Genomic DNA, 27,562 nt, shown 5'->3' with positions numbered 1-27,562 from the left:
TGAGGACAATGCCAAAAGGGTGAACAGCCAAAGCAACACTCTTCTCTTCTCCAGCTCTCTCTCTCACGCAGTGGCGATAATTCATGAGAGATTTGCTTTGTTTTTCGGCCAACCCGCCTGTTCGTTGCGCTTCAACGTCCAACGCACACCACGCACACACAACCCGCGCATTCTCTCTTATCTCGGCGACAGACCAGCACAGCGAACGCACACATCAGCAGACACAGGGTACCCCGCCTTCCAGCTTCGCCCCTTTTTCTGCTTCCACACAGCGTGGTGTCGACTCCCTCCACAGCCCGTGACAACACCTGCCGTCTCTGCGCGTCTTTCCTGTTTTCTTGTCTCCTTCCTTTTTTTTTTCTTTTGTCTTGATTGGCCGTTGTCCTCAAATCCACCAACAGCAGCATGTCTCGCAAGGACGTTGATCGCTGGCTTGAGACCCTCAAGCAATGCAAGACCATCCCAGAGTCCGATGTCTTTGCGCTCTGCGACATGGTACATCGCGTTGTATGCAGCATATGCACTTGCGATTGTTTTTTCTTGCTTGTGGCGTGTTGTGTGATGATGATAGAAGCGCGCCCTCAATGGATTGTGTTTTGTTTCGGTTGGCTTCTGAACACACCTTGCTTGCATCCTCCCGCGCTCACACGCACGCACACACGCACGCCACACACAACACACGCACACACGCACGCCACACACAACACACACACACACGCACGCACACACACACACATGAACACACACGCACGCACACGTGTGCACACACACACACACACACAACACACACCCGCACACGTGCACGTTGTTTCGTGCCATTGTTCTGATGCTGCGTGGCTTGTCGTTTTCCCGCGTGCGCTCATGTGCATGCAGGCCGCGGAGATTCTGAGCAAAGAGTCCAACGTGCAACCGATGAGCTGCCCTGTGACGGTGTGCGGCGATGTCCACGGCCAGTTCCATGATCTCATCGAGCTCTTCCGCATCGGCGGCGACCTGCCAGATACAAACTACCTCTTCATGGGCGACTACGTCGACAGAGGCTACTACAGTGTGGAGACAGTCACCTACCTCGTGGCCCTCAAAGTCCGATTCCCAGAGAGAATAACCATCCTCCGTGGCAACCACGAGAGCCGACAGATCACACAGGTGCGCATGTGTGTGTGTATGTCGCTGTGTGTGTGTGTGTGTGTCGCTGCGTGCGGAGTTGCCACAAGTTGGTTCTCACACCAACATGCGTTAACGTCAATACCCATGCGTTCACGTCAACCCCCCCCATGCCTTGCACATCACTCGATCCTTTTTCTGGCACTGTAGGTGTATGGTTTCTATGACGAGTGCCTGAGAAAGTATGGCACGGCAGACGTTTGGACCAAGTTCACCACCCTTTTCGACTACTTCCCGCTCACCGCCCTCGTGGAGAACAAGGTGCTGCAAGCAATGATGCAGATGCCTGAAGTGCTCGCGTCAACTCCCCATGTCCCGCTGCCGCTTGCTCATGCCATTTATCAACACGTTCGTTGTTTGTTCTCCTTTGTCTTTGCTCGCTCCATATTCACATCACGGGCCTCCGTTGTCTGTCTGCCACCATCGGCTCGTGTCGTTGGATGTGCCTTCAGATCTTCTGCCTGCACGGTGGTCTGTCTCCCAACGTCGACACACTCGACAACATCCGTGTCCTTGACCGCCACCAAGAGGTGAGAAGTTGTGATCATGCCTGCATGCCTGCAGCAGCGTCCCATCGGGCGAGTTTTGTGCGGCACGATTCAAGTGGCAAGCATTAGCCTTCGCCAGCGCTCTTTCCTCACACACTCACACACACATTCAAATATATCATGCCTGACACACGTACGCACACACATATGCACTCATACACGCATACACGCACACACTCATACACACTCTCTCACACCACACTCACACACGCACGCACACTGACGCACGCACACTCATGCACACTCATGCACACTCACACACCACTCATAATCTACGAACACCCGCCAGGTGCCACACGAGGGCCCGATGTGCGATCTGCTGTGGTCTGACCCGGATGACCGCGTTGGCTGGGGCATCTCCCCGCGCGGCGCCGGGTACACGTTTGGAAAAGACATCTCAGAGGCATTCAACCAGAAGAACGACCTGCAGCTCATCGCACGCGCACACCAGCTTGTCGTCGAGGTGCGGTCTCGTGCATGTGTGTGTCGTGTGTATAGTGCATGTGTGTGTCGTGTGTATAGTGCATGTGTGTGTGTTTGCATTGCTCTTCTTGTGCAAACGCCATTGTAAAAACAAGTTAACCCCCCCCCCTCCATTTGCTTATCAATCGCGTCTTGTTGTGTCACAATAATTTATCTCGGTATCTTGCTCAACACCCACCCGATACATTCATCCCCCTCCCCACGCCGCTCTCAAATGCAACCGCTACAGGGCTTCAACTGGAGCCACGACAAGAACGTGGTGACCATCTTCAGCGCACCAAACTACTGCTACCGCTGCGGCAACCAGGCCGCCATCATGGAGCTTGACGACAACCTCAACTACGTCTTGTGAGTCGACTCCACCCACGCGCGCGTGTGCTGTGTGTGCTACATGTACTGCGTGTGCTACGTGTGCTGCCTGCGCTGCGTGTTTTGCATGTGCATAGTAGCGTTTGGGCGTGACACTCCTCTCGTTGTGTCAATTGCCGCCTCACCGTTGCTCGCGTCCACTTGCTTGGACAGCCTTCAATTTGAGCCCGCGCCAAGGAGGGGAGAGCTGCAGGTCACCCGCAAGACGCCAGGTGTGTGTGTGTGTGTGTGTGCTGTGGTTGTTTATTGGTTGGTTGCGTTGATGTGTTGTTTGCGCTGACGTGGAGTTTTTCTGGCTTTGAGTGCAAGTTTTGTGCCGTGTGTTTGTCCACAATCGTCTGTGTTGCGTCCCACGTTTGCATTGACCTCACACGTGTCGACGCTGCTCCAACTCGCATCCTTTTCATACACACATCAGACTACTTCCTGTGATGTGCCCGCGTTACACCTCGCCCCGCTGCCAGTGGCCACTGCACTCTTCACCCCTTCTTCGTTGCCCTTGTGCTCCCTTGTTGTGTGCTTTGCTTTTTTCGTCTGCTTGTATCGTTCCAGCATGTTTGAACTATTGCACACACATGCATACACATTCTTCCTGCCTGATGCTTGTTTCCTGGAGTGAGTGAGTGCTGTTGGTGGTGTCTTTCTTCGATGATGTAATTGTGTCCGCATTAAGTCGGTGTTTGTTCTCTTTTGCTGCTGGTGTTGTCGTAATGGCTGTTTGCGTTTGTTGTGATCATATAGAGATGAGGCAAATGATTGATGAACACGGCTGGTGAATGGCGAATGGCAAATGGGCGAGCGCTTGCCCGCTGTTGGCACGCTGCGTTTTTGTGTGCTTCCCTATCACAAACTGTGGTTCTCTCTGTGTACAGGAGCGAACAAGCAAGAAGCAAACGGCAAGAGGATGCATGCGGCTTGCTTCAGGTAGCATCAACACGTGACAAGCATGAGCAGCAAAAAAAAAAAAGAAAAAGAAACAAGGACACAGACAACAGAAGCAACTTCGCATGTGCATAACACAAGATGCGGAGGCAGACAAAGGGAGCAAGTCAGCAACAAGTCATCAGGTGAAACAACGGGGATGCCAGACGACAGCACGACAACATGGAAGAGCAGCAAAAACCAGTGAACAACGAGGAGGCGATTTCAAGTACAACTGCAACGCGGGGAATCACTCAAGTGTATAATCTAGCGACAGTCACAACAAGTACAACCACACACACACACACACACAGACACACAGACACACAGACAGACAGACACACACACACACACATAAAACTTGGGTTGTACAAAGTAGGATGAAGCATGGGTTCAAGCAGCTAAACGAATGATAGTGAACAACAGGGTCCGCCAATGGAAAACATCACTTGTGTGGGGTGGAACGCGCACTGTCGCTTGCTCGACTCGCTCGCGCTTTGCGAAGACGATTGCGTGGTGAGCGCTGGGGAACCTGTGGATGACGTGTGCATGCATACGTGAACGTGAATGTGCGTGCGCGCGCGCGTGAGGATATGTGTGTGGTGGTGATACACGCCGTGTGTGTGTGTGTGTTGTCACAAATGTGGGTGATGAGACATATGGTGACGAACAAGGCTGATGACACACACTTCAAAGAGGCAACAGGTTCTGTAGTTAGAAACACCCACCGCAACCAACAACAAGGTACAGCCAACAACAGATGCGCTCGCAATCCCAGGCCATCACCCCCACCTTGGTGCGCGTGCTGCAGAGGCCTGGGCCGCCAGTGGACTTGAGAATGTCCTGCACAGTCGCCTGGGCCTGTTCACCGTAGTCCTTCCTGGCGTTGGAGCGTTCCGCATGCTTCACAAGATACTCCTCAAGGTCCATCCAGCCGCCACCAACGCGCACCATCACCTTGTCCCGCAGCACACGCATCAGCAGCAGCCGCTTCTCGTTGCCAAGCTGATACTTGCCCTTGGACACGCTGCATTGGGGAGGGGAAGAGGAGTGTGAGCCATGATACATGTGCTACAGCAGAAGGAGCGACGGACACACACCCAGAAACACACAGGGGAATTCACGCATGCACACACACACACACACACACACACAAGAATTCACGCATGCACACAGACAGACAGACAGACAGACAGACAGACACACACACACACACACGTACCGCTTCAGCTTTGATTTCATTTGCGGAACAAAGTTGAGGACCTCTGCCACGCGTTCGTCGACATCATCGCCCTGAACATGTGTGTACGATCCAGACTCCTGCATGGCGGGGAGTGGTGTGAGACGACAAGAGGGGAAGGCGATGGTGAGCAGCAGTGTGCAAGCAAAAAGGGCACAACACACACGCACACACACACACACAGGTACGCACACGTGCACGAATACACACACATACGCGCGCACACACACACACATGCACACACATATACACAAACACACACACCACACGCACACAAGCACACGCGCACAAACACACACGCAAGCAACAACGTACGCTTGGGAGGCGGATTGGCTCTGCTGTTGCGCGGTGGTCTTCGACCTCGTGCGGAAGCGGCAGACCACGAACGCGATACGCAACATCCATGATGCCCGTGACAACTTGGCGATGGTCCTCATCGTGCACCAGATCCTCCTCCTCAAACACGGACGGGTATTTGATGCCAAGGCACTGCGCCCACTCGATAAATGCGCGGATGTTGCTGAGGGCAGCCTCGTTCCCTGGCTCGGCTTCCTCCAGGTACTGCACCTCAAGCAAATCGCGTTCACGGATGAACGACGTGATGTCCTGGCACTCGCGTGTAATGACGACCTCGTCGCTTGGGCCCTGCTCCGCTTCAAGCTCTCGCAGCTTCTCCTCCACCTCATCAACGATGTTGGCCAGCTGGCACAGCAGCTTCCCGTCGCGCAGCTCGTCAATCAGCGTGTCTGCCGTCAGATCCGTCTCCAGCAGCAGGTTCACCCACTCCGCCACGCTCTCAAACAGCTTGCGCTCCTTGCTCGTAGTCGCTGCCTCGCCGTGGTGTGCACCGCCATCGTGACCATCACCGCCACGCGCCCGCTCGTCCAGCTGTGCGCGCAGCTCATCCACAAGCGACTGCAAGTCCTGCAAGCGGCGCTGGTCAGCTGCCCGCTGGTCAGACAGCTCCTTGATTTTGCTGCTGTGCTCCAGCCGCAACGCCATAATCTGGTCGGCCGCCGCGTCCTCCGCCGACCGGCGCGATGAGTTGAGCTCGCGGTCCAGCCGCGCAATCTCCAGCTGCGCGTCTGCGTGTGCGCGCAGCAGCATCTCCTCGCGTGCTGCGCTGCCGCTGTCGGCACCAAAGGCCTCCCCAGCCTCTTGCTCTTTCGCCTCCTCCTCCTCCCGCAGGCGTCGCAGTGCGCGCTCCGCAGCAGAGTGGAACGCAATCTCCGCCTGCTGCAACCGCCCCTGCGCCTGCTGCTGCCGCACGCGTGCGTCCTCCACAGCCTGGCGCGTGCCGGGAGTCTGGTGCTCTGCGTCTTCCTTTCGCGCTGCCTCCAGCTGGCCCTCTGCTTCCTCCAGCTCCATGCGCGCCTGTAGCCGCCGCTTGTTTGCTGCTCGCGCCTCTTCGTCCTGCACACAGATGAGATCCACGTCCTCCGGGCGCAGGTTCGACAGCGACATCTCCCTGAACCGCCGCAGCAGCGACGCATTTGCAACCGCGCGATCACGGGCCTCCGTCTCCGCCTCAGACACGCGCCGCTGCAGGTCCTCCACCTTGAGGCGGTGCGCGCTCGTCTTGGTGTCGAGCTCGGCCTCAAGCTCCTCCTTGCGCGCCTGCAGTGCAGCCATCTTCTGCGACAGCATGTCCCGCTCCAGGCGTGCTGAGCTCTCCTTACGCTCGGCCTCCATGCACCGCAGCCGCAGCAGCTTCACCTCGTTGTCGTAGCGCTCCTTGCGCGAGGCCGCCAGCGTCTCCACGCTCTCCAACTTGCGCTGCGCGTCCTCAAGCTTGCTTGCCGTCTCCTCCTCCACCTGCGCGCGTGTGGTTGCGGCGGCCGTGCGAGCCTCCTCCAGCTGCTCACGCAAGCGGGCCACCTCCGTGTCGTAGTGGCTGCGCTCGGTCTCCAGCGTGGACCGCAGGTGCGTTTCCGCCGTCTCCAGCTTCTCTTGCGCTGCGTGCTCCTGATCCAGCAGCTGCTGCTCCAAGTCCCGCACGCGCGCTTCCAGGCTCGACTTGGTCTGCTCGGCCTGCTCCGCGCCCTCCCGCTGCTGCAACTCCAACAAGTCGAGTTTGCTCCTGGCGCTCTGCAGGTCGTGTTGCGCCGCTGCCAGCTGCTCCTCCACCTCCTGGGTCTCCTTCTGCGCAGCGAGCACGCGCTTCCTCTCCTCCTCACCGGCAGCCTTTGCCTCCTCCAGCTCTGCCGCCAGCGCCCCGGCCCGCTTGTCCGCGTCGTCAGCGAGCGCAGCGCGCAGCTTGGCCAGCTCCTCCTCGTGTGCTGCTTTGCTCGTCTCCAGCTCCTGGTCTCGCGCTTCCACAGTGGCGGCGGCGGTGGCCTTGGCCAGCTCGGCCTCGCGTGCCCGCTCCTCTGCCTCGGCGAGTTTGCCTGCAAGCACCTCGCCAGCCTCGCGCTGCTTGCGAGCCTCCTCTGTCGCTTCCTCCGCCTGCGTGCGCGCCGCTGCGAGTGCGCCGCGCTGTTCCTTCAGCTCGCGCTCGCGGTCGGCCAGCGCAGCCTGCAGCGTCTCTGCCTGCGTGTTTGCCTGGGCCACCTTCGCCTCAAGCTGCTGCTTCTCCTGTGTGAGCGCGTCCACCTGGGCGCCCATGTCCCGCCTGTCGTTTTCTGCGGCAGTCACGGCTTCCGAGAGCTTGTTTGCCTCTGCGTCCCTTGTCTCCAGCTGCGCGTTGACGGCTGCCAGGGCGTCCTCGTGCTTCGCCTGCGCAGCTGCCATCGCTGCGGCTGCTTCTTCCTTGGCCTTTGCTACCTCCTCCTTGCGTGTGCGTTCTGCTTCGTCGCGGGCAGTGGCAAGGGCCTGTGCATGGTCGGCCTGTGCTTGCTGCAGCTGCTGTGCAGCCTCCTCCTTGACGCGGGCGAGTTCTTGCGCATGCCGCTGCTTCAAGGCCTCCAGCTGCTCGCGAAGCTCTTGCAATTCGTCCTCGAGCGACTGCTTGGCCGCGCGCTCTGCGTTGAGCTCCTGCCGGACTGTATCGCCCCCAGCAGCATGCTCCTCTGCTTGCTTCTTCGCTGTCTCCGCCTCCTTCTCAGCAGCAGAGAGCGCCTGGCTGAGGCGATCGCGCTCAGCGCGGTGCTCGCTCAACACCCGCTGCTGTTCGTCCTGCTGCTCATGCAGGTGTGCCTCCAGCACGCTCTTCTCTTTCTCGTGTTTGGCGTTTTGCTCTTCCAAGAGGGCGTCTGTGCTTGCCTGCATCTCCGCACGCGCGGCTGCGACCGCCTCCTCCATTTGCTTCCGCAGCTGTGCCAGCTCCTCCTCCAGATCACCCACCTCCTTCTCGTGCTCTTGCTCCAGCTCCTGCGTGTACGCGTCTGCGCTCGCTGTGGCCTCCTTCAGCTTCGCCTCGTACACGTCGCGCACTTTCTGCACCTCGTCCTGATGGGCATCTGCCGCTTGCTGTTGTGTGTGTGTGTTGTTTGTTGTGGTTGTGCAAGATTGGGGTGGGTGAGAAAATGGCGCGGTTTGCGCGCACACACAAACAGACAAGCGATCAAATATGCTTTATCCACACACATGTACGCATACGCACATACGCACGCACGCACAGACACACGCGCACAAACACAGAGACAGAGACAGACACACGCGCACAAACAGTCACGCAGTTTCTTTTTGCACCTGAGCGAGGGCAAGCTGCTCGCGAAGACTGTCCATCTCCTTCTCCAGCTCCTTCATGCGTTTGGTGGCGGCCGTGCCAGCCTGCGCCACCCGCGAGTTGAGTTCGCGTTCGTGGCGCTCAGAGAGATGCTTCACCTCCAGCCGCAGCCGTTCCATCTCGCCCTTGAAGTAATCTGATGCCTGCACTGCATCCGACATGTCTGACACCTTCTTCTTCAGGTCGTTGTTCATGTCTCGCAGCGTGTGCAGTTCGCGTTGGAGCGAGGCCTGATCGCCCTGGCTAGCTGCCGCCTCCTGCAGCTCAGCCTCAAGTTCGCTCGTTCGCGCCTTCTCTTCGTCGTACATCTTCTGCAGTTTCGTTCGCTCGTCCACCAGGGCCTTGACCTCTGTCGTGGTGCGTGCCAATGCCTCCTCCAGCTCAGCCAGGCGCTTGCGCAGTGCATTCAGGTCGTTGGCATCCTCGCTCAGCTCCTCAATCGAGTTGTGCTTGGACAACCGGCGCATGGGCGTGGGGGCATCGGATACAGACCCCTGTCTGCTGTGTCGCCGCGCAAGCGCCGCCGCAATGCTCAGTTCACGCTCCTTGTCCTCCACCACGTCCATCACCTGGCTGTTTCTGCGACGAACACGCGATGTCGGGGTTGGGTCGTACACGTACAACACGTGCTCCAGCGTATCCCACGTGTTTGGCAGGCGAACCATGACGTGGCGGCGCAGCTTGGCCACCTTGAAGGGGCCAATGTGCCCAAACCTGTACTCGCCAGGCCCAACGCGCTGCGGTACCAGGTACTCCTTCTTCGTCTTCTTCAGGATCATGGCGATGTCGTGCTCAAGCCCAAGCTCTTCCTCTGCCAGGTTGTGTGTGTGTGAGTGTGTGTGTGAGTGTGTGTGAGTGAGCGTGTGCATGTTGTGAGTGAGCGTGTGTGTGTGTGCATGTGTGTGTGTGCATGTGTGTGTGCATATGTGTATGTGAGTACGTTCGTATGCGAGCAACTGGACTAGGCATGTTCCGTACCGTCGGTGAGCTTGAAGTTGCTTCCCATCCTGTCAATGTTCCGTTCAATCTCAACAAGCTGAATTGTGTGCATGTCCGTGCACGAGGACATGAGGAAATGGGCATGCTGTACATATCTGTGTACGTATGTGTGCATCATGTGTGTACATGTGCATGTGTGTGCATGCGCGCGCGTGTGTGTGCTTTTCTGCGTTTGCGTGTGTGTGTGTGCATTTGTGCGCTGCTCACCATGGGCGGGGCGACGGCTTTCTGAATTCGCGCCAACTCCATCAGACTGTGGTGTTTGTGTTGGTTTGTGGAGAGAGGAAGGGGCATGAATGAGGCATGTTCGTTGCGACATGTAAGATGTGTCTGGTATCGCGATACTGAACACCACCACTGTCACTCCTCACAACACACACACGCACACACACACCTGTAGAGGACGTTTTTGTCGTTCTTGTGGTCGACGAGATCGGATGCTTCAAAGAGGACAGAGTCCGCAACGCCAACACCCTTGAGCCATTCAATGAACCGGCACACGTTGTCGCGTGCTTGAAACGACCCTGGTGGTGGTGATGATGATGATGGTGGTGGTGATTGTGACAGGTGTTGGCTACAGTGGATGCGAGTCGAAGGCAAAGGAAGAGAGAAGAGAAAGGGCTGCACGAGGAGCAGAGATACAGTCATATCACACACACACACACACACACACACACACACACACACACACACACACACACACACACAGGCAGGCAGACACACACGCACAGAGGCAGGCAGGCAGACACGCACACATACACACAGAGGCAGGCAGACACGCACACACACACAGCACACACACATACACACACACACACACTGGCGTACCAGACGCAGCGCGGCGCATGTATGTTGTTGGCGCTGGTGTGTAGGATGGCTTCCCCATGTTATCGCGAACAACGCTGCTGTTGACGATGGAGGAGCCTTCTTTTTCTCCCTTTTCAATCAGCCCCGCCAACTGACACAGCACCGTGCCGTTGTCTGCACAGCACGGACACAGGTGCAATGTGAGCGCGCTAGTGTGGCTTTGCATTGTTTTAAGCGTTGGAAGTGGGAGGGTGTGTGTTTGTGTGTGCGTGCACTTGTGTGTGCGTGCACTTGTGTGTGCGTGCACTTGCGTGTGTGTGTGTGTGTGCGTGTAATCACGCAGGCGACATGCAAGTCTCGAGCAACAGGCAGTGCTCTGCGCTTGTGTGCATACCAAGGTCCGTCATGATTGTGTCAGAGGTAATGTTCATGTGGAACAGCCCTGAAGAATACCATTGTCACAGGCAGACAGCTTATGGAATGAGAAGGGGCTTGTGGAAGCGCGCGCGCACACACTCATGTGCAAGTGCGATTGTGCATAGGGTTCGTTTCCAACACAAACACACGCACACACGCGCGCGCGTGCACACACAAACACAGACGGACATTGCAGCGCACCTGCGAGCCACTCGGCAAGGTCTTCACGGTATGCTGCAAGGCGTTCCTGCTGCAGCGTGTCGCGCTGCTGCTCCGGCAGGTAGCTGCTGGCAAGACACGGCACAGGTTGGTGAATGACACACAAGCAGGGGGAAGGAAATACAGCCGTGCAGTTGTCGCAAGAGGCGCAAGCATGTCACCAAAGATACAACAACGTACGTGTCCGCCATAGAAAGACGCTTGGGGCCTGTACAACGGTGTATATGTGCATGCGTGTGTGTGAGAGAGAGAGTGTGTGTGCGTGTGTGCGTGTGTGTATGTGTGTGTGTGTGTCAGTGTGTCAGGGTGCAGAACAGTGTGTGTGTGTGTGTGCTCGACGTGGGAATGTGTGTGTGTGTGTGCGTAGCACACAGCATGTACACAAGAATTGCTCGTTTACACGCAAGGGCAAGCGCGCTGCGAACTCACGCAGTCGAACGCTGCTGCCATCGTCAGCGGAGAACGCAGCTCCGTCACCGTCGTTGTCTGTTATGCATGCGCGAGTGGCACATCAAGAAGATGTGAGTCCACAGACAGACAGACAGGCAGTCAGACACACAGACAGGCAGTCAGACACACACACACACAATCACAACACCGAAACCAACAAGCACCAAACAGGGCATGAACAACGAACAAGTACCAAGGTGTCACGCATGCATCACATCACGTTGCACACGAGTGTCACATGAGACAACAACAGCAACCAACCACAGCAACCAACCACACCAACCAACAACCACACCATTCCAAGCCAGCACCTACCGGTCATGGTGACTGTGAATCCTTCCTTTGGCCAAGTCTCTCACTGTTCACGCGTGTGCACTTCCTTCCCCCTCTTGTTAACGACAGCCTAGGTCCACAGCACGGGCAAAGCCGTGCACGTCCGGGCAGGTGAGCACAACAAACACACAAGTGCACAGGCAAACACACAGGCAACACGAGACAAGCAAGCAAGCAAGCAAGGTTGGTGTTGTGTGTTGTGTTGTGCCCACCAACAACAATGCTGCCTCTTCTTCGTCTTTCGCGGCCCGCGCTTCTTTGAATTTTTTTTGGTTTCGCCCATTTATTGTTGTCAGACGTGTTTTGCACAAGCAAGCACGATTCCAAAGAGGAAGAGGAAGGTTTCGCGCCAAACAAACACACGCACGCACACACACACACACACACACACACACACACACACACACACACACACACAACACACACACACACACACACACACATACACACACACACACGCGCGCGCGCGCAGATGCAGATGCAGATGCCATGTCGATGCTGAGTAGGAAGAAGCTGGCGGAAGGAACGGCGCTGTCACAGTGGCAGTGCGAAGCGTGCACACTCCTGAACAACGCACAGTTGGTCAAGTGCACCTTGTGTCGCTCGCCAAGACCGGCATCGTTCCGGCCACACCTCGTCCGTATTCAACCACAACAACGACAGCCACAGCAGCAACAACAGCAGTCGCAGCAGGCGCAGCAGCAAGCGGCACCGCCGCCCTCGTCTGCTCCCATCATCTTGGATGGTCCTGGTACAGCCGTGCCAGCAAAAGGTCAGAAGCCCACGAATGCATGCGGCAACAGCGGGTTCAACAAGCCAAGCACGAGCGACGTGGTCCTTGTTCTCGACAGCGATGACGACGCTGACGATGCTGGCAACGATGGAGAATCAACTGGACATGGCGACAATGCCAGCCCAGCAGCTGGTGGTGGCACAGCCGCACGTACATTAAGCTCCACCAGCAATAGCAGCAATAGCAGCAGCAACGCGCACACCCACCGCTTTGAAGACGTTCCACTGCCCACTTACTCACAGCGTCAGGATGCGCCGTTGGCTTCCGTCAAGGACGCCACCTCGGCGACGCACACCGCACAGGCAGCAACTTCAGCGCCACCAACATCATCATCATCATCATCATCATCATCATCATCATCAGCAGCAGCAGCAGCAGCAGCAGCAGCAGCAGCATCAGCAGCAGCGCAGTCCCACCGCGGTGAATCGAACACCCCCAAGCGGTCGCACACGGGCGAGTATGCAGGCCTGTGTTCCTCCGGAGGTGCACCCGCAGCAAAGCGCAGCCGTGCGCAGACTGTGCCGCTGTCCAAGTTCCGTGGCGTGGCCTGGCCCACGGTGCAGCCTGCAGGCTGGCCAAAGCGCCTGGGCGAGTTTACAGTTGCCGCCTTCCCTTCGCGCACCCTCACCCGGCACGCGCTCACGTGCGGTGACGCTATCACGCTCACCCGCGCCATGGGCACCAGCAGCACAGCCCTGCGCACAGTGACCAAACCAAAGACCCGCGGCAAGGGAGCGAAACGCAAAGCTTCGCGCGCAAGCCAACAGCAGCAGCACACACAGCAACAGGGCAAGCGCGACGACATATCCATTCGCTTCCAGCACGACCGGCGCGATCTTGGGCGGCTGCCCCTGGACGTGTGCCGCTGGGCCACGCCGCTGCTTGCAAGCAACGCCATTCGGCTCGAAGGCAAGTGCGTGTACGCCCCACGCACGCTGTCGCCGCGTGAGCCCGTGATTATGACGGTGACGGTGCTGGCAAACCACCGCTGGTTCTCCCGGCTGCCGCGAACATTTGCACAGCGGTCACCCGCGCCAGAATCCGCGAGCAGTGCCGGCAGCAGCAGCAGCAGCAAGGGTGGCGCTGGCGCTGGCGAAGTTGGTGATGATGCAGCAGTCATGGTGGCAGAAGACACGCACCCAGGTGCAGGTGCGTTTGATGATGACGACGACGATGTGAAGGACGCACTGCGGGTGTCGCTGCGCTCGTGCCTGGCCGCTGTCGGCCTGACCGACGCCAACGCAAGCCCCTTGGCTGGCAGCGGCGAGAATGGTGGTAGCAGTAGTAGTGGTGGTGTTGGTGGTGGTGGCAGTGGGGAGGAAGCAGGCCGGCAAGGGGACGCAGACACACGCAGTGATGCGGAGGACGAGGAAGGCCTGCGGGACCTGGAGTACGTGTGCGACCGCATGGGCCAGGTTGACGCGACGCTGGAGGAGGTGGAGCCGAAGGCCGGGGCCATGACGTGCCAGCTGCGGTCGTACCAGAAGCAGGCGCTAGGATGGATGATTGAGCGGGAGGAGCTGACGCGATCCTCTGCCAAGAGCAAAGACCAGCTGCACCCCATGTACAAGCAGCTGGCGTTTCCGGACGGCACGCCCCTCTACTGGAGCGACAGCCTGTGTGTTCTCACCTCCGTGTTTCCGCCTGCTTCGGAGCAGTTTCGTGGCGGCATCCTCGCAGACGCCATGGTAACAACGCCGCTCGCTGCTGGTGGTGCTGGACTGGACTGTGTGTGTGTGTGTGTGTGTGTGTGTGTGTGTGTGTGTGTGTGTGTGTGTGTGTGTGTGTGTGTGTGTGTGACGATGTGTGTGTGACGATGTGTGTGTGTGTGACGATGTGCGCGCGTGTGTGTGTGCGTGTTCGTGTTCGTGTTCTTTGGCATGCACGCGTCCATCTCTCTCATCACATCCATCACCTTTCAACTCTGCCACACAGGGTCTTGGAAAGACGGTGCAAGCGCTGGCGCTGATCAGCAGCCTGCCGCCAACCGATTCCTTCCTCGACATCAAGCGCGACATGCGTGCAGTCAGCGCCACCGGCGCAGGTGGCAGGAACGGCATCGCAGCAAGCACGAGCAAGGGCACTGGAAGCAGCAATACCGGTTTGAATGCAAGTGTGACAGTCAAGGTGTCTTCGGACGGGAGAAGAAGGAAGACAGTGACGACGCGAGGACACGGTGGGGCGTTGGATTTGGACGGGTACGTGGCTGCACTGGAGGGCAGTGGCGCAATGGACTGTGACAATGACGAGGATGACGAGGATGGTAATGAAAGCATTGTGGACATGGGGGATGCGAGAGGCGGTCATGCTTCAAGCGATTGCAGCGGCCACCTCCACCAGCATCAGCAACGGCAGCAGCCACGGCAGAGTTCAGGTGTGCGTGTGAATGGCAGGGTGCCGTGTGGTGCGACGCTGATTGTGTGCCCCATGTCGCTGGTGTCGCAGTGGGAGGAGGAGTGCAAGCGCCACCTCACACGTGCGCGCGTGCTGCTCTACTATGGAGCAAACCGCTCCCGAAATCTCACGGCAGCAGCGGCTGGCGACGCAGACATTATCATCACAACCTACGGTCCGTGTGTGTTTGTGTGTTCGTGTGTGTGTGTGCATGTGTGTGCATGTGTGTGTGTGCGTGCGTGCGTGCACGTGTGTGTGTGTTTGTGTGCTTGTGTGCATGTGTGTGCGTGAACTTACATTTGAAATTGCATGCGCGTGCGCGTGTAAGAGTGTGCGTGTTTAAGTGTAGTCTAAGCGACGTTGTTATTTTAAGATTGAGGTGTTTCATGTGTGTGAAAACACCATACGGTTGCCGTGGAAGCACAGCCCTGCTCACCAGGATCATTGCGTGCTCGTGTGCGTGATGTGTGCGTGTCTTCAGGCATTGCCACGTCGGAAAGCCTTCGCGTGATAAATGGGCAAGCGAAGACAACTGCATCATCATCATCATCATCAACGTCATCATCATCATCATCTTTACAGCAGCAGCAGCTGCCACGCCGCGGCGGTGGTGAAAGCGATGGAATCAAAGCCACTGCTGATGACGATGATGATGATGATGATGACACGTTGACGCTGTTTTCGTTCCACTTCTGGCGCATCATTCTGGACGAAGCACACCTGATCAAGAACCGCAGCACCATCGGTGGGCTTGTGGTGTTGTTTGTTTGTTTGTTTGTTTGTTTGTTTGTTTGTTTGTTTGTTTGTTTGTTTGTTTGTTTGTTTGTTTGTTTGTTTGTTTGTTTGTTTGTTTGTTTGTTTGTTTGTTGTTTGTTTGTGTGTATGCATTGGTGCCACGACGCAAGGTCTGAGACTGCTGACCGTTTGCATTTGTCAACTTGTTGCATCAGGTGCCAAGGCGTGCTACCGGCTGAGCGCCCAGCGCCGGTGGGCAATGACAGGAACACCAATCCAGGTACGTGTGTGTGCGTGTGCAGTTTCGTGCCTTCTTTGATGTGTTGTCTTCTTGCATGCGTGCGGGGATCGAGAAGAACACTGTTGCTGACGTGATGTCCGTTGGTTTGATGTGTTTGCAGAATCACTTGGAAGATGTGTTTTCGCTGCTGAAGTTTCTTCACCTCGAGCCGTGGTGCTCATGGGGCGTTTGGAGAGGTGCGCTGGCCGCCCTGTGTGTGTGCGTGTGCGTGTGTGTGTGTGTGCACAGTTGCGCCGTGTTGGTGTGCTGTGCTGTGTTACGTGAGAAGAATGCGCTTTGTCAAGATGCATTCGTTCCGCGTGACATTCCTTTGATGTGATGGTGCCTGTCCAGAGCACATTCAAAGCATTTTCAGCGAGGACGAGGATCGAGCCGTGGAGCGATTGCAGGTGACAACGAAACCGCACAGCCGCCACAACTCAGCACTCATGCTCATACCCACGCACAGTTGTACGCCTGCATACCCACGCACACCTACATACCCACGCACATCTACACACACACATACACACACACGCACGCACAACACACAACACACACACACGCTCACACACACACGCTCACGTGCAAACGCAAACACACGACCGCGTGCGCATGTACAGATGGTCCTTCAGCCGATTCTTCTCCGCCGGACGAAGACAACAAAGGACAGACACGGCCGTCCCATCCTCTCGCTCCCATCCAGCAACTCAACCGTCCGCGAACTCTCAATGTCCCCCGCTGGTGAGCGCACTGCGTGATGTATGTGTGTTGGATGTGTGTGCGTGTGACATGTGACACGTGGGCGTTTCACTCGTGTTGTCGTTGCGAATTGAACTGAATGCACACGCAAGCACATGTTCTCGATGCGTTGTCTGTGTATCTCCCTCTTTGCCTCACAACCTCTGCTGATGCCAGAACGCGAATTCTACGAGGCCATCCTAATGCGTTCAAAGAAGAAATTCAGGGAATTTGAAGCCACGGGCAAGGTCAGCCACACACACACACACACACACACACACACACACACACACACACACACACACACACACCCACACACACACACATACACATACACACACGCACACACATACATACAAGCGTCGGGTTGCACAGATATGCGCGACATCAACCCGTTTCACTGTCATCCCCTAACACCATGACTACCAACTGTGCATTCTCTTGTTGTTGTTGTTGTTATTGTTTGTTTTTGTGTTTGGTTTGTTTGGGTGTGGGGTGGTGTATCAGGTGTTCTCGAACTACACGAACATCCTCGAGCTGCTGCTTCGCCTCCGCCAGGCCTGCGACCACCCGCTCCTTACTCTTCGCGACGCCCCAGCAGACAAACAGCGCCCAACAGCAGGTACTGCAATTGTTTTGTTTGATGTTGGTGTGTGTGTGTGTGCGTACATGCGTGTGGATGAATGGAGACACCACATTACCACCACCCACATTGCCACTGCCACTGCCACTGCCACTGCCCCAGGTGTTGCTGCGCGGACCTTCAGCGACATTGAGGCGCTGCTTGACGCGTACCTCGCCACCGACGAACCAACAGCCACCTCCACTGCCAACGCCCTGCTCCATGATGACGACGATGACGATGACAATGGCGGTCACCGTGATGGTGGCTCCGTGGCCAAGGGTGGTGTATCCAAGCAAGCGGCCGATGCGGTATCGAATGGGACAATACTGCCAGCACGCAAGAGCACTTCGCCGCCTCTGGTGCGTGGTACAGCAGCACCAGCAACGGCCACAACGACGCCCATCGCCTACGAGCAGCCGTCGACGTCATCATCATCATCATCAGCAACAGCAGCAGCGATGACAGCGTCACGGAAGCTGGAGTACGCGAGCAACAAGCGCAAGGAACTTACCGCGCTGCTGCAAAGTGCGTGGTGGTGAATCTGGTGGCGTGCACTTGGAGTTAATGCGTTGTCCGTTGTGTTGTGTTGTGTTGTGTTGTGTTGTGTTGTGTTGTGTTGTGTTGTGTTGTGTTGTGTTGTGTTGTGTTGTGTTGTGTTGTGTTGTGTTGTGTTGTGTTGGGTGGTTTTATTTGTTGGTGATTGCTGTTGTGATCATGCGTTGGTGTCATATGGATACACGTGCGCACTGCGTTTGACTGAATTCCCAAACTTCCCGTACCTGAACAAGCAATGCAACCCCATCCGTGTCCAGCAGGTGCTGGGAGCAAGGCGCCGGATGCCTCCAGCGAGTGCTGCATCTGCTTGGACACAATCGACTCCCCCGTTGTCACGCCCTGCCTCCACGTCGGCTGTGCCTCCTGCCTTCGTGATGTCGTCGCCAGGTCGGTTCTGTGTGTGTGTGTGTGTGTGTGTGTGTGTGTGTGTGTGTGTGTGTGTGTGTGTGTGTGTGTGTGTATGTGTGTGTGTGTGTGTGTACCGTGATGTTGACAACTGCATTGTTTGCAAGTTGCCTGATTGAGGCTTTGTATTCCTCATGGAACAATCTCACCCAGCCACCCTTGCTGGCGTATCCAAACTCCTGTACATCCATATTCAAACACACACTGTCAGGTTTGGGCAGTGTCCCGTTTGCCGGAAGGCTGTGCGTGTGGATGAGCTTGCCAGCATCGCACACGGCACGCACAGCAGCATGAGCAGTGGTGGCAGTGGTCGTGGTCGCCAAGACAACTCCTCAACAGCACACGCACCACCCACAACCGGCATTGCCAGTGTTGTTCATTCCTCAGACCCTTCGGAGGTGTGTGGGTGTGTATGTGTGTGTGTGTGTGTGTGTGGGTGGGTGTGGGTGTGTGACACCTCTCTCTCTCTCTCTCTCTCTCTGTCTGTCTCTGTCTGTCTCTCTCTGTCTCTCTCTGTCTCTGTCTCTCTCTGTCTCTCTGTGTGCACGCTTGCAGAATGCATCAGCTTACGCTGTGTACTGGTGCGATCTTTGATTGCGTGCGTGTGTGCACATGCAGCCCTTCAAGTATTCGACGAAGATTCGTGCGCTTCTCTCTGAAATCAAAGCCATGCGCCAGGTAACCACTGTGCATGTGTGTGTGTATGTGTGTGTGCGGCGTCCTTTTGGGATCCTTCCTTACACGCGTGTGGATACATGTGCGCGCTTGAATAGGAGGATGAAAGCAACAAGTGTATTGTGTTTTCGCAATGGACATCCATGCTGGACTTGATCCAGGTCTGCCGCACCTACGCGCGCGCGCGCGCGTGTGTGTGTGTGTGTGTGTGTGTGTGTGTGTGTGTGTGTGTGTGTGTGTGTGTGTGTGTGTGTGTGTGTGTGTGTGTGTGTGTGTGTGTGTGTCGTTTGTAGAATCCTTGTGCCATTGTTTGCGCAATTGCTTTTGCAGTTGTTTGTGGAATCCTGTTGTTGCGACCCACGGGTGCCGCAGCGTTCCACGCTCACACCCCGATGACATGCACACGGCAGCGGGCGGTTGAGTCGGGCGGGTACACGACGGCGCGGCTGGACGGCAGCATGTCGCAACAGGAGCGTTCCCGCGCCCTCGCCACCTTCAAATCAGACCCGACGTGCACGGTGTGTGTGTGTGTGTGCGTGTGTTTACTGTTTGTTTGCGTTGTGTGTGTGTGTGTGTGTGTGCGAATGCTGGCATTTGTGTGTACTGTTTGTTTGCGTGTTGTGTACACGTGTTTCCTTTGCACTGTACACCGTCAAAGGTGCAGACGGCCACCGCTGACTTGCTGTTACTATGTTGTTGCGTTGTTGCTTTTGGGCAGGTGTTTCTGATCACGCTTCGGTCTGGCGGCGTTGGCCTGAACCTGACGGCGGCATCGCACGTCATGCTCATGGATCCATGGTGGAACCCTTCAGGTTGTCACCAAAGGAAGCACGCGGAGTGTGTGTGTGTTGATTGAAAGGGGGGAGGGAGGAAGCTTGTGTCGATGCGCATCTTGTGCATGTGCATCTTGTGCATATGTGTGTGTATGCGCGCATCGTGCGCTGTCTGTGTGTTCTCACTGTCACATATGCCTTGCCCTCACCCGTCACCTTCCCTTCCTCTCACCCCCTCATCTCTTCCCCCCCCCTCACCACCTCACCCATCTTTCACGCATGCCCGTGCCCATGTGGCACAGTGGAGGAGCAAGCGATTGACCGCGTACACCGGATTGGCCAGGACAAGCCCGTCTGCGTCAAGCGCTTCATCATGCTGGGAACAGGTGCGCTGGCTGGTTGCTTGGCTATTGCTTGGCTGGTTGGCTGGTTGGCTGGTTGGTTGGTTGGTTGGCTGCTGGGCTATTCGTTGCCATCCCTGCCATGCGCGCCAACCCGCGCCAACACGCCCCGACCACACCCCACCCACCGCCAACCAACCCGCCAATCAGAGCCAACCAAAACCTTTGCGGCATATTGCTGTCCACCCTCAAATCATCATCTTGCTCACTCTCACTTTGAACGCTCATCTTGACTCATGTCCATGGCCACTCCTGCTGTCCTTGCGATGGATTGTCACGTCATGTCACACACCACCAAAACATCTGCCACAAACAAACCACCAAACCACACAAAAACAAACAACAAAAAGTGGAGGAAAGGATTCGTGTGCTGCAGGCGAAAAAGTGCCAGCTTGTGCAAAGCGCGCTCGCCTCGTCATCGTCCATCACAGGCACAGCAACAAGCGGTGCGTTTCCACTGCAACAACGACTCGCACGACATGATGCACTCATTGTCTTCATGTCGTTCGACCTTTGCTTGCTTGTTTTGCTTCTTTGGCCAACGCTCGCACGTGTCGCGCCATTTTGTTCGTGTTTGTGTTTGTGTGGACGGCAATGGTGCATGTAGGCTGGGATGATCGTTTCGCGCGGTGGTTCTGACGCAAGTTGTTGACGCTGTCACTCTTCCGTTTGCCTGTGCTCCTTTTTTTCTGTTCGGCTTTGCTTATGTGGCTCGCTCTCTGCGTTGTGCTTTTTCCCACGCGCAGGTGGTGGCGAAATGGACGCGAAACGGCGGGAGCGCCTCAATGACCTGCGGCTTCTGTTCGGGTTTTGATGGTGCAGCGCAAGCCATGATAATGGCGCGACCTTTCATCGTCCGATCTGTCGCGCCGCTTGGGTTTGCTTGGGCTTTTTCGTGCGTGTGTGTGTGTGTGTGTGTCGCCACCATTTTCAAAGCCCCGCGTGCACATGGGACGAAACCGCACGCACACAGCACGTGCAATCAAGTACAGAAGCAAGCACTCGCACGCGCTGATTTCCTGTCATGGTCGCATTCAAACTGTTGGCGGCACCGGACATTTGGTGCGAATCCCCATAGTTGTGCGAAGATATAAACAACATTCCGATTTTTGAAAAGGGCATTCGCCACTGTCGTTTGTCCATCAAGCAAAAGCAATTTGGCCACTGCACACACAAATAACGGAACGGCAGCTTCACGCTTGCTGTTGTGTGTTGTTTTGCTGTGTTGCCCCCTTATTCTCGTTGTTGTTTCCTACTGCCACACACACTTCTCGCTTGTGTTTGCAGTGTGCGAGGTTTGGTTGTTGGTTGTGGTTGTGTGCGGTTTGTGTGGCAGTGGGACACAGCACGGTTGGCTTGTGGGCGAAAAGCTTCGCAACTCCCAACCACGCCTCGCACATCGAGACCCCCCCCCAAAAGTCCACGTTAGGCTGGCTAGCTGTACTGATTTGCCTTCGCGGGGTCCCCGTTGTGTACTTGTTGTTTGTGTTTGCGTGTGTGTGCACACTCGCACGTTTGGGTTTCTCTCAGCGTGTGCGTGTGTGCGTGTGCGTGTGTTTTGTGAGACTGTAGCGCACACAAACAACACTGCACGCTCGCACGCACACCACCACGGCACCCACGTCGACACCACAGCAGGAGTCGCGGTGTGTGTGTGTGGAGCAAGTGGTTGGTCTCCTTGCGTCCATTGTGCTGTCTCTCTCTCTCTCTCTCTCTCTCTCTCTCTCTCTCTCTCTCTCTCTCTCTCTCTCTCTCTCTCTCTTTTTCCTCTTTTGTTATTACGTACACGACCCACCACCACACGCGTGTGAGCAACTCGCGACATTTTCCTCTTCCCCCCTTGCTCTTCCACACTGCAGCACAGCAAAGCCAGCACGGTAAGGTGTTGTTGGTTGCCTTGGATGCTGCACTGCTGCTGCATTGTCGGTTTTCGATATGGATGGCATCGTGGGATGCGTGTGTTGTTTTTTGGGATCCCGCGTGTGTTGTGTTACACCCACGCTGCATCAGCAGCTCACACACACACATCATCATCGTCATCATCATCATCAGCAGCAGCAGCAGCAGCAGCAGCAGCACATCACCCGGCCCACCGCACACATCGTCGCTCACTCTCATCCTCCGTTTCGAATTCCATCTGCTGCTGTCCTTCCTTCGTCGTGCCTTGCACTGCCACCTTCCCCATCAACATCCAAACAACATCACGGCACCAACAGAGACGCCACCTCGACTGTCCATACCCACACAACAAGCACCAAGGGAACACCTTCACACAGGTTGGTGGCCCCCTTGCCATCGCTTGGCACTGCAACGCACCGCTCGACCCTCTGCATAACCACACACACACACACACACACACACACACACACACACACACACAGACAGCACACATGAACAAACAACGCACAAACAGACACAAGAGAGAGCAAGCCACGCCACCACCACCCGAACATCATGAAACCCTCTGCTGTCTCTTGCCATCCTTTCGCAATTTTCCCACCTCCCCTTTGATCAAACGATCTTCTGCACGGCGCGCCAAATCCGTCTCATCTGCCCGGTTGTTCTGGTCGTGACTTTGCCGGACACTCACCCGTGAACTGGTCACTGTGCCGCAACTTTTCGTCTTCCATCACCATCATTTGTTTTTTTTCTTCTCTCGTCTCCCTTCCCACTGACTGTCCTTGCTTTGTTGTTGTTACGTGGCACCGCACACGCGAGGCACAAGCAAGTGTGTGTGATCGTGCTCGCAGCAGAGATTCTCCTCGCTTCGTCCCCTGCACAGTTTCCGCACCACTTGCCCCCCCGCAACCCCCGCACATTCCTTACCTTTTGTTTGCGGTGTGCACAGCCAAACTCGTTGTCTGACTGTACTCCACACAACAACCGCACGTTGACCGGCCCAGCGTTTGCGAACCAGCCACACGCACGCACACGCCGGGTCATCATTCCTTTCTTGCCCTCCACTGCCACCACCCACCACTGTGTATCGATTGACGCAGCGCGCCGTTTGCTTTCCTCCGCCCTGGTTTTGCTTTGCGCGCTTGCTCCTCTCCCTCCTTTGTCGTTGGTCTCTTCGGTGTTCACCGTGCAGTCGTGAGTGCGCGTTTGTGTGATTGAGAGGGAAGGTGGTTCGGCTTTTGGCGCGCCAACCACCCTCTTCCATTCCCCTCAACTGCATGCGCCTCTCCCCTCTTTCTCTATCAACAACACCATTCTCCATACCCCTCTCGTCCTCTCACTCTCCTTCTCCGTCTTCCATTACCTCTTTTCCTTCGCCTACACACGAGCGGCGGCGAACCACACACGCACACGCACACCACATTACACCCATCGCACACGAGCTACGTTGGTCAACTTGCCATCATGTCTGACATCTACCATGCCTTTGCCCGGGCCATGCACGCAAACGCGGCCTCTCAGCGACAGGAGTCTCGGTTCCGAACACTTGCAGGAGCGAGGATCAACCACAGACCAATCCTTCGTCGCCGCACCCTTCCAACAACCCCATCAGCTGCAACACTACGAACAGCCTTGCTGGCTTCTTCATCGACACCAACATTGACATCTGTGACTTCCTCCTCCTCCTCCTCCTCCTCCTCCTCCTCCTCCTCCTCCTCCTCCTCCTCCTCGACCTACCATCAACCACACAAGCGCCCCATCCTCGACATTTCCCCTTCCAACCACCGTGCCACCTCTCAGCCAGCAGCACCTTCAGCGTCAGCCAAGGCCTTTGCGCTCGCCTCGCGATCCTCCCCCGCCAAGCACCCACACTCTACCGACACCATCTGCGCGTCTCCAGCGCGCACGTGTGCCACCCCGCAATTATCCTCCACGCCAACATCCACCCCGCCCAGGCCAAGCAAGATGGCGCTCCACCCTGCCACGTCTTCACCCGCGCTCAGTGCCGATCCAACCGCCATGCACATGCACCATCACCACGAGCACATGTGGTGCGCTCAGCAGCAGTCCACAAAGCCCGTGCATGATTATCCTTTCACAATCAATCCATTTCGTCCCGTCAGCCCGGAAGACGAGTCAACCAGCGCCAACACAGGCACGCCGCCCACGCCTCACGACCCATGCCGCTCCAACAACCCCAACGACTCGCATCACTTTTTTGGCCAGGCCTTTGAGCACCATCAGCACGACGAGTACGACGCTGCGTCGCAACCCGAACCCACAGACAGCCCCCAATCTTCCCAGCAATCCATCCGCCGCACCAGGTGCGCCTTGCCTTGCAAGCGAGCTGTGTGGATGCCTCTACGTTTTGTGTGCGAGCGCCTGTATGTGTGTCTTGTGCGAGTGTATGTGCGGATGTGTGTGTGTGTTTGTCCTTGTGTGCGTGCGCCCACGCTCGCTGCAGGTTCTGGGTTGGACCTCACGCCTGACGTCTGACCTCTTTGTTACGCTTTTGTTATTCGGTTTCCTCAGATCAATTTCAGCCATGTCTGACCTGGAGCACGCGACACAGCGCATGTGCCGTGACGAAGACGAAGAAGACGACGACTTGCAGAGGTTTGTTCCTGGATCCACATGAGACACTGCGCTTTGCACTCAATTCACACACACACACACGCACACGCACACGCACCCTCGCACGCACCGTTGCTCACCTCGATGCTCTTGCCTCTCCCCCCCCCCCCCCAACCTTGAATTGCGGCCGGTGTGTTTGCTTGCAGTGTGTTTGCGCCTCGTCTGACGCGCACGTGCTCGGATGCAACACCTGCGTCGCCCGCCATGGCCACGCCAAGGACCACCACCACACCATCGTCACGCACCAAGCCAAAGCACCACCGCGCCAGCCGTCGTGGCTCTGCCACTGTGGCCTCTGTGCGTGACGCTGCGTCCACCTCCGGCTGCACCACCCCTCCGCGCCACGCGTCAGCGGCCCCTGCCGCCACCCCCACGCGGCGCTCCCGGCGCAAAGTCGCCCGCCGCCGCAGCTGCGCGTCTCCGAGTCCGCGCGCATCGCCCATCTCGCCACTGCACCTGCAAACGACGTTTGACTGGGCCATGACACCGCCGCGCCGTCTGGGAAGTACCGCCCTCAGGGAGCGCTCCCACTCCATTGCCTCTGGCACAGACTTTTACAGCACCCACGTCGACGTTGTCCAGCCAAAGCGCACCAGCAGCAGCTTCAACGGCGCTGGGGTGGCCACGCGACCCTCTACGGCGCTGGGGTGGACGCTGCTTGGAGACGCCATCCCCGAGGAGGACACAAGCGGGCGCCTGTCGCCAACCCCGGACCAGCCGTCCCCGCTCATGGCCAACTCGCCAGCCGTGCTCGCCTCGCGTAACTCGTCGCCCCCGCCAACAGCTGCGCAGCCCTGCGTCTCGCTCAGCCTCGACGAGACGCCGCAGCAGAACCACTCCCAGTACCGCGCCCTCCACTCCCATTCCCACTCCCAACAGCACCAGCACCAGCAGTTGTGCACCAATGCCATGGATGCCACCACGACAGCGCCTGCGCCCGCGACGACGTCGTCATCATCATCAACTGCTGCCCACCAGCAGCATCAGCGGCGCGCTCCACTGCTGCGCAGCTGCTCCGACTCGTCTGCGTTTTCGTGCGCGACGGCGACAGAGTCGGCGCTGGCGTCGTTTGCACGTGCACGGCGCGCCCTCCCCACAGGGAAGCAGGTTGCCCGCACCCTGCGCATGCGTTGTGACAGTGGGTCCAGCCCGGCTCTTGCCAGCGAGGCTGTCGTGCGCTCGGCAGCGTCGGCCACGCTGGCAACCACCACCTCTTCAGGACACACCCGCACTGCCACCGCCACAGTGGCATCAGCGACCACCGTCACAGCCACCGCGAGTGCTGGCAGCACCGGGTTTGCCGAGGGCGAGGCGAGCGACTGCCACTTCCGATCGCCATCGCAGCACGTGGTCGACACCACAACCAAGGAAAACACCAACCCAGCGCAGCTGCCGATGAACAGTGCTGGCGATGGTGGCGATGGGCATGCGAGCGTCAATCCTGCTGGCGGCAACACCAGCGCTCTGGAAGGCAGCAACCCGCCGCGCATTCTGCCTTGCAGGCAGAACGCAGACAAGCCCGGGTATATCATCACGTGTGACGTGCTCAACGACGTGCTTGACGGCAAGTACAACCACGCCATTGACCAGGTGTACATTGTCGACTGCCGGTTTGGGTTTGAGTTTGAGGGCGGCCACATTCGCGGCGCGCACAACCTGTGGCGCCGCAACGAAGTGCTTGAGTTTTTCATGCACCCCGAGGCCATCACCGGCCGCCGGGCGCACCGGCGCACCGTCATTGTCTTCCACTGCGAGTTTAGCTCGCACCGCGCACCAAGCCAGTTTGAGTACATGCGCGACATGGACCGGCTCATCAACCAGGAGCACTACCCGCACCTCATCTACCCGGAGATGTATGTGCTCAAGGGCGGGTACAAGGCGTTCCACGAGGCGTACCCGCAGCACTGCACCAACAGCGGCGGCTACTGCACCATGTTTGCGGAGCGGTACGAGCAGCAGCGGCGCCAGGCCCAGACCACGCTCAATGCCAGCGTCCGCGACGCGCGGCAGAACAAGACGTCCGTTGCCGACGCGTACCGGCGCCAGTCGTGCGGTGGCCAGCCCGCCTAGCTAACTGCTGCCCGTGGCGATATGTTGGTGATAATGGTGATGGTGGTGACTGCAGCACTTTTGAGGGTCACGATACATTGTAGTCGTCACGGTTACTGCTGCTGCTGCTGTTGCTGCTTTTTCTTTCTCTCTTGCGCTGCTCTGATGAGCATGTGTCGGGTTCCACGGCGTGTCCTGGCATGTGGGGTTCCGGTACTGTGTCTTTGTGTATTGTATGTGCTGCGTGATTGTTGGACGCCCCCCTTATGTATTTGGGTTGCGTCAGCGTATGTGATTTTTGTGTGCTTGTGTGTTTATGTATTGTGTATTGTACTGCCGTTGGGATGCCCTGTGCGTCCCTTGAGTGTTAATCAACCTCAAAATCCTTTTGCAGTGTGCCTCTATGCTCGCTGTGCAAAGGCGCCCTGGTCTCTCCCCTCCCCTCCCCTCCCCTCTGACTCTTTTCACTTGATCGTGTGATGTGAGCCCTTCTTGGTTGTAGGCGTCTTGTGCTGTTGGTGACCAGGTCTTTTCCGTAACTGCAGTATTTTTTTAAGAGATGTGTTGTTCTTTTGGTGGTGGTGGTGGTTGTCATTATGTCTCGTCGACCATTGTGTATGTGTGTGTGTGTGTCTAATTGCGGCGCGCGTGGTGCATTTCGTGCGCCTTGTGTCGTATTGGTCATCTTTTCTCACCAGTCCAGTTGAGCGCCAATCTAATGTGCGTCTTGTGGTGGTGGTGGTGGTGGTGGTGGTTTGTCTGTCGTTTGTCGACAGCGTGTCCTCACCGCCCTCCCCCCCCCCCCTTCTTTCACTCGGTTCATTGCCATCTGTTTGCGCCTGCGGCGCCTTGGGTTTCGTCGCATCGTTACAACTAAACTGCGCAGCTCTCTTCACAGTGCTAGCAAGAAGGCATAATGAGATAAATGTGACAGGGGAGGGGAAGGAGTGTACGTGGGCCTTTGTTCATGTTTGCTTGATGTGGAT

At 57.1% G+C, this 27,562-nt stretch overlaps 4 protein-coding genes across 4 annotated transcripts; 3 read left to right on the top strand and 1 right to left on the bottom strand.

Moving 5' to 3' along the window:
• Positions 1-53: 53 nt before the first annotated feature.
• PTSG_04079 (phosphatase 2A) lies at positions 54-3,320 on the top strand. Its single transcript, XM_004994918.1, has 8 exons — positions 54-495; positions 874-1,146; positions 1,315-1,425; positions 1,617-1,694; positions 2,002-2,175; positions 2,425-2,543; positions 2,718-2,776; positions 2,983-3,320. Exons 1-8 carry the CDS (start codon positions 406-408, stop codon positions 2,994-2,996), a joined length of 918 nt encoding a protein of 305 aa, XP_004994975.1. The 5' UTR covers positions 54-405; the 3' UTR covers positions 2,997-3,320.
• Positions 3,321-3,384: 64 nt separating this feature from the next.
• Positions 3,385-11,864, bottom strand: PTSG_04078 (uncharacterized protein). Its single transcript, XM_004994917.1, has 14 exons — positions 11,600-11,864; positions 11,264-11,320; positions 11,015-11,042; positions 10,817-10,899; positions 10,593-10,640; positions 10,220-10,372; positions 9,786-9,915; positions 9,599-9,644; positions 9,371-9,428; positions 8,356-9,203; positions 5,041-8,133; positions 4,708-4,805; positions 4,278-4,512; positions 3,385-4,017 (listed from the first exon to the last, which is right to left on the bottom strand). The coding sequence occupies exons 1-14, from the start codon at positions 11,604-11,606 to the stop codon at positions 3,931-3,933; spliced, it is 4,971 nt and encodes a 1,656-aa protein (XP_004994974.1). The 5' UTR covers positions 11,607-11,864; the 3' UTR covers positions 3,385-3,930.
• Positions 11,865-12,034: 170 nt separating this feature from the next.
• On the top strand, positions 12,035-21,100 carry PTSG_04077 (uncharacterized protein). The gene is made up of 19 exons (XM_004994916.1): positions 12,035-14,098; positions 14,346-14,979; positions 15,286-15,549; positions 15,755-15,819; positions 15,941-16,016; positions 16,174-16,229; positions 16,443-16,563; positions 16,738-16,808; positions 17,068-17,182; positions 17,306-17,710; positions 17,998-18,127; positions 18,357-18,543; positions 18,764-18,823; positions 18,919-18,981; positions 19,231-19,338; positions 19,539-19,632; positions 19,896-19,979; positions 20,345-20,440; positions 20,741-21,100. The coding sequence occupies exons 1-19, from the start codon at positions 12,107-12,109 to the stop codon at positions 20,806-20,808; spliced, it is 4,689 nt and encodes a 1,562-aa protein (XP_004994973.1). The 5' UTR covers positions 12,035-12,106; the 3' UTR covers positions 20,809-21,100.
• A 2,496-nt stretch (positions 21,101-23,596) lies between these two features.
• On the top strand, positions 23,597-27,403 carry PTSG_04076 (Cdc25b protein). The gene is made up of 3 exons (XM_004994915.1): positions 23,597-24,217; positions 24,426-24,509; positions 24,674-27,403. Exons 1-3 carry the CDS (start codon positions 23,859-23,861, stop codon positions 26,595-26,597), a joined length of 2,367 nt encoding a protein of 788 aa, XP_004994972.1. The 5' UTR covers positions 23,597-23,858; the 3' UTR covers positions 26,598-27,403.
• Positions 27,404-27,562: the final 159 nt, after the last annotated feature.

The sequence above is a fragment of the Salpingoeca rosetta genome (genome assembly GCF_000188695.1).
Source record: "Salpingoeca rosetta unplaced genomic scaffold supercont1.9, whole genome shotgun sequence".
Taxonomy (NCBI): Eukaryota; class Choanoflagellata; order Craspedida; family Salpingoecidae; genus Salpingoeca; species Salpingoeca rosetta.
This window is presented reverse-complemented; position numbering and strand designations above follow the sequence as displayed.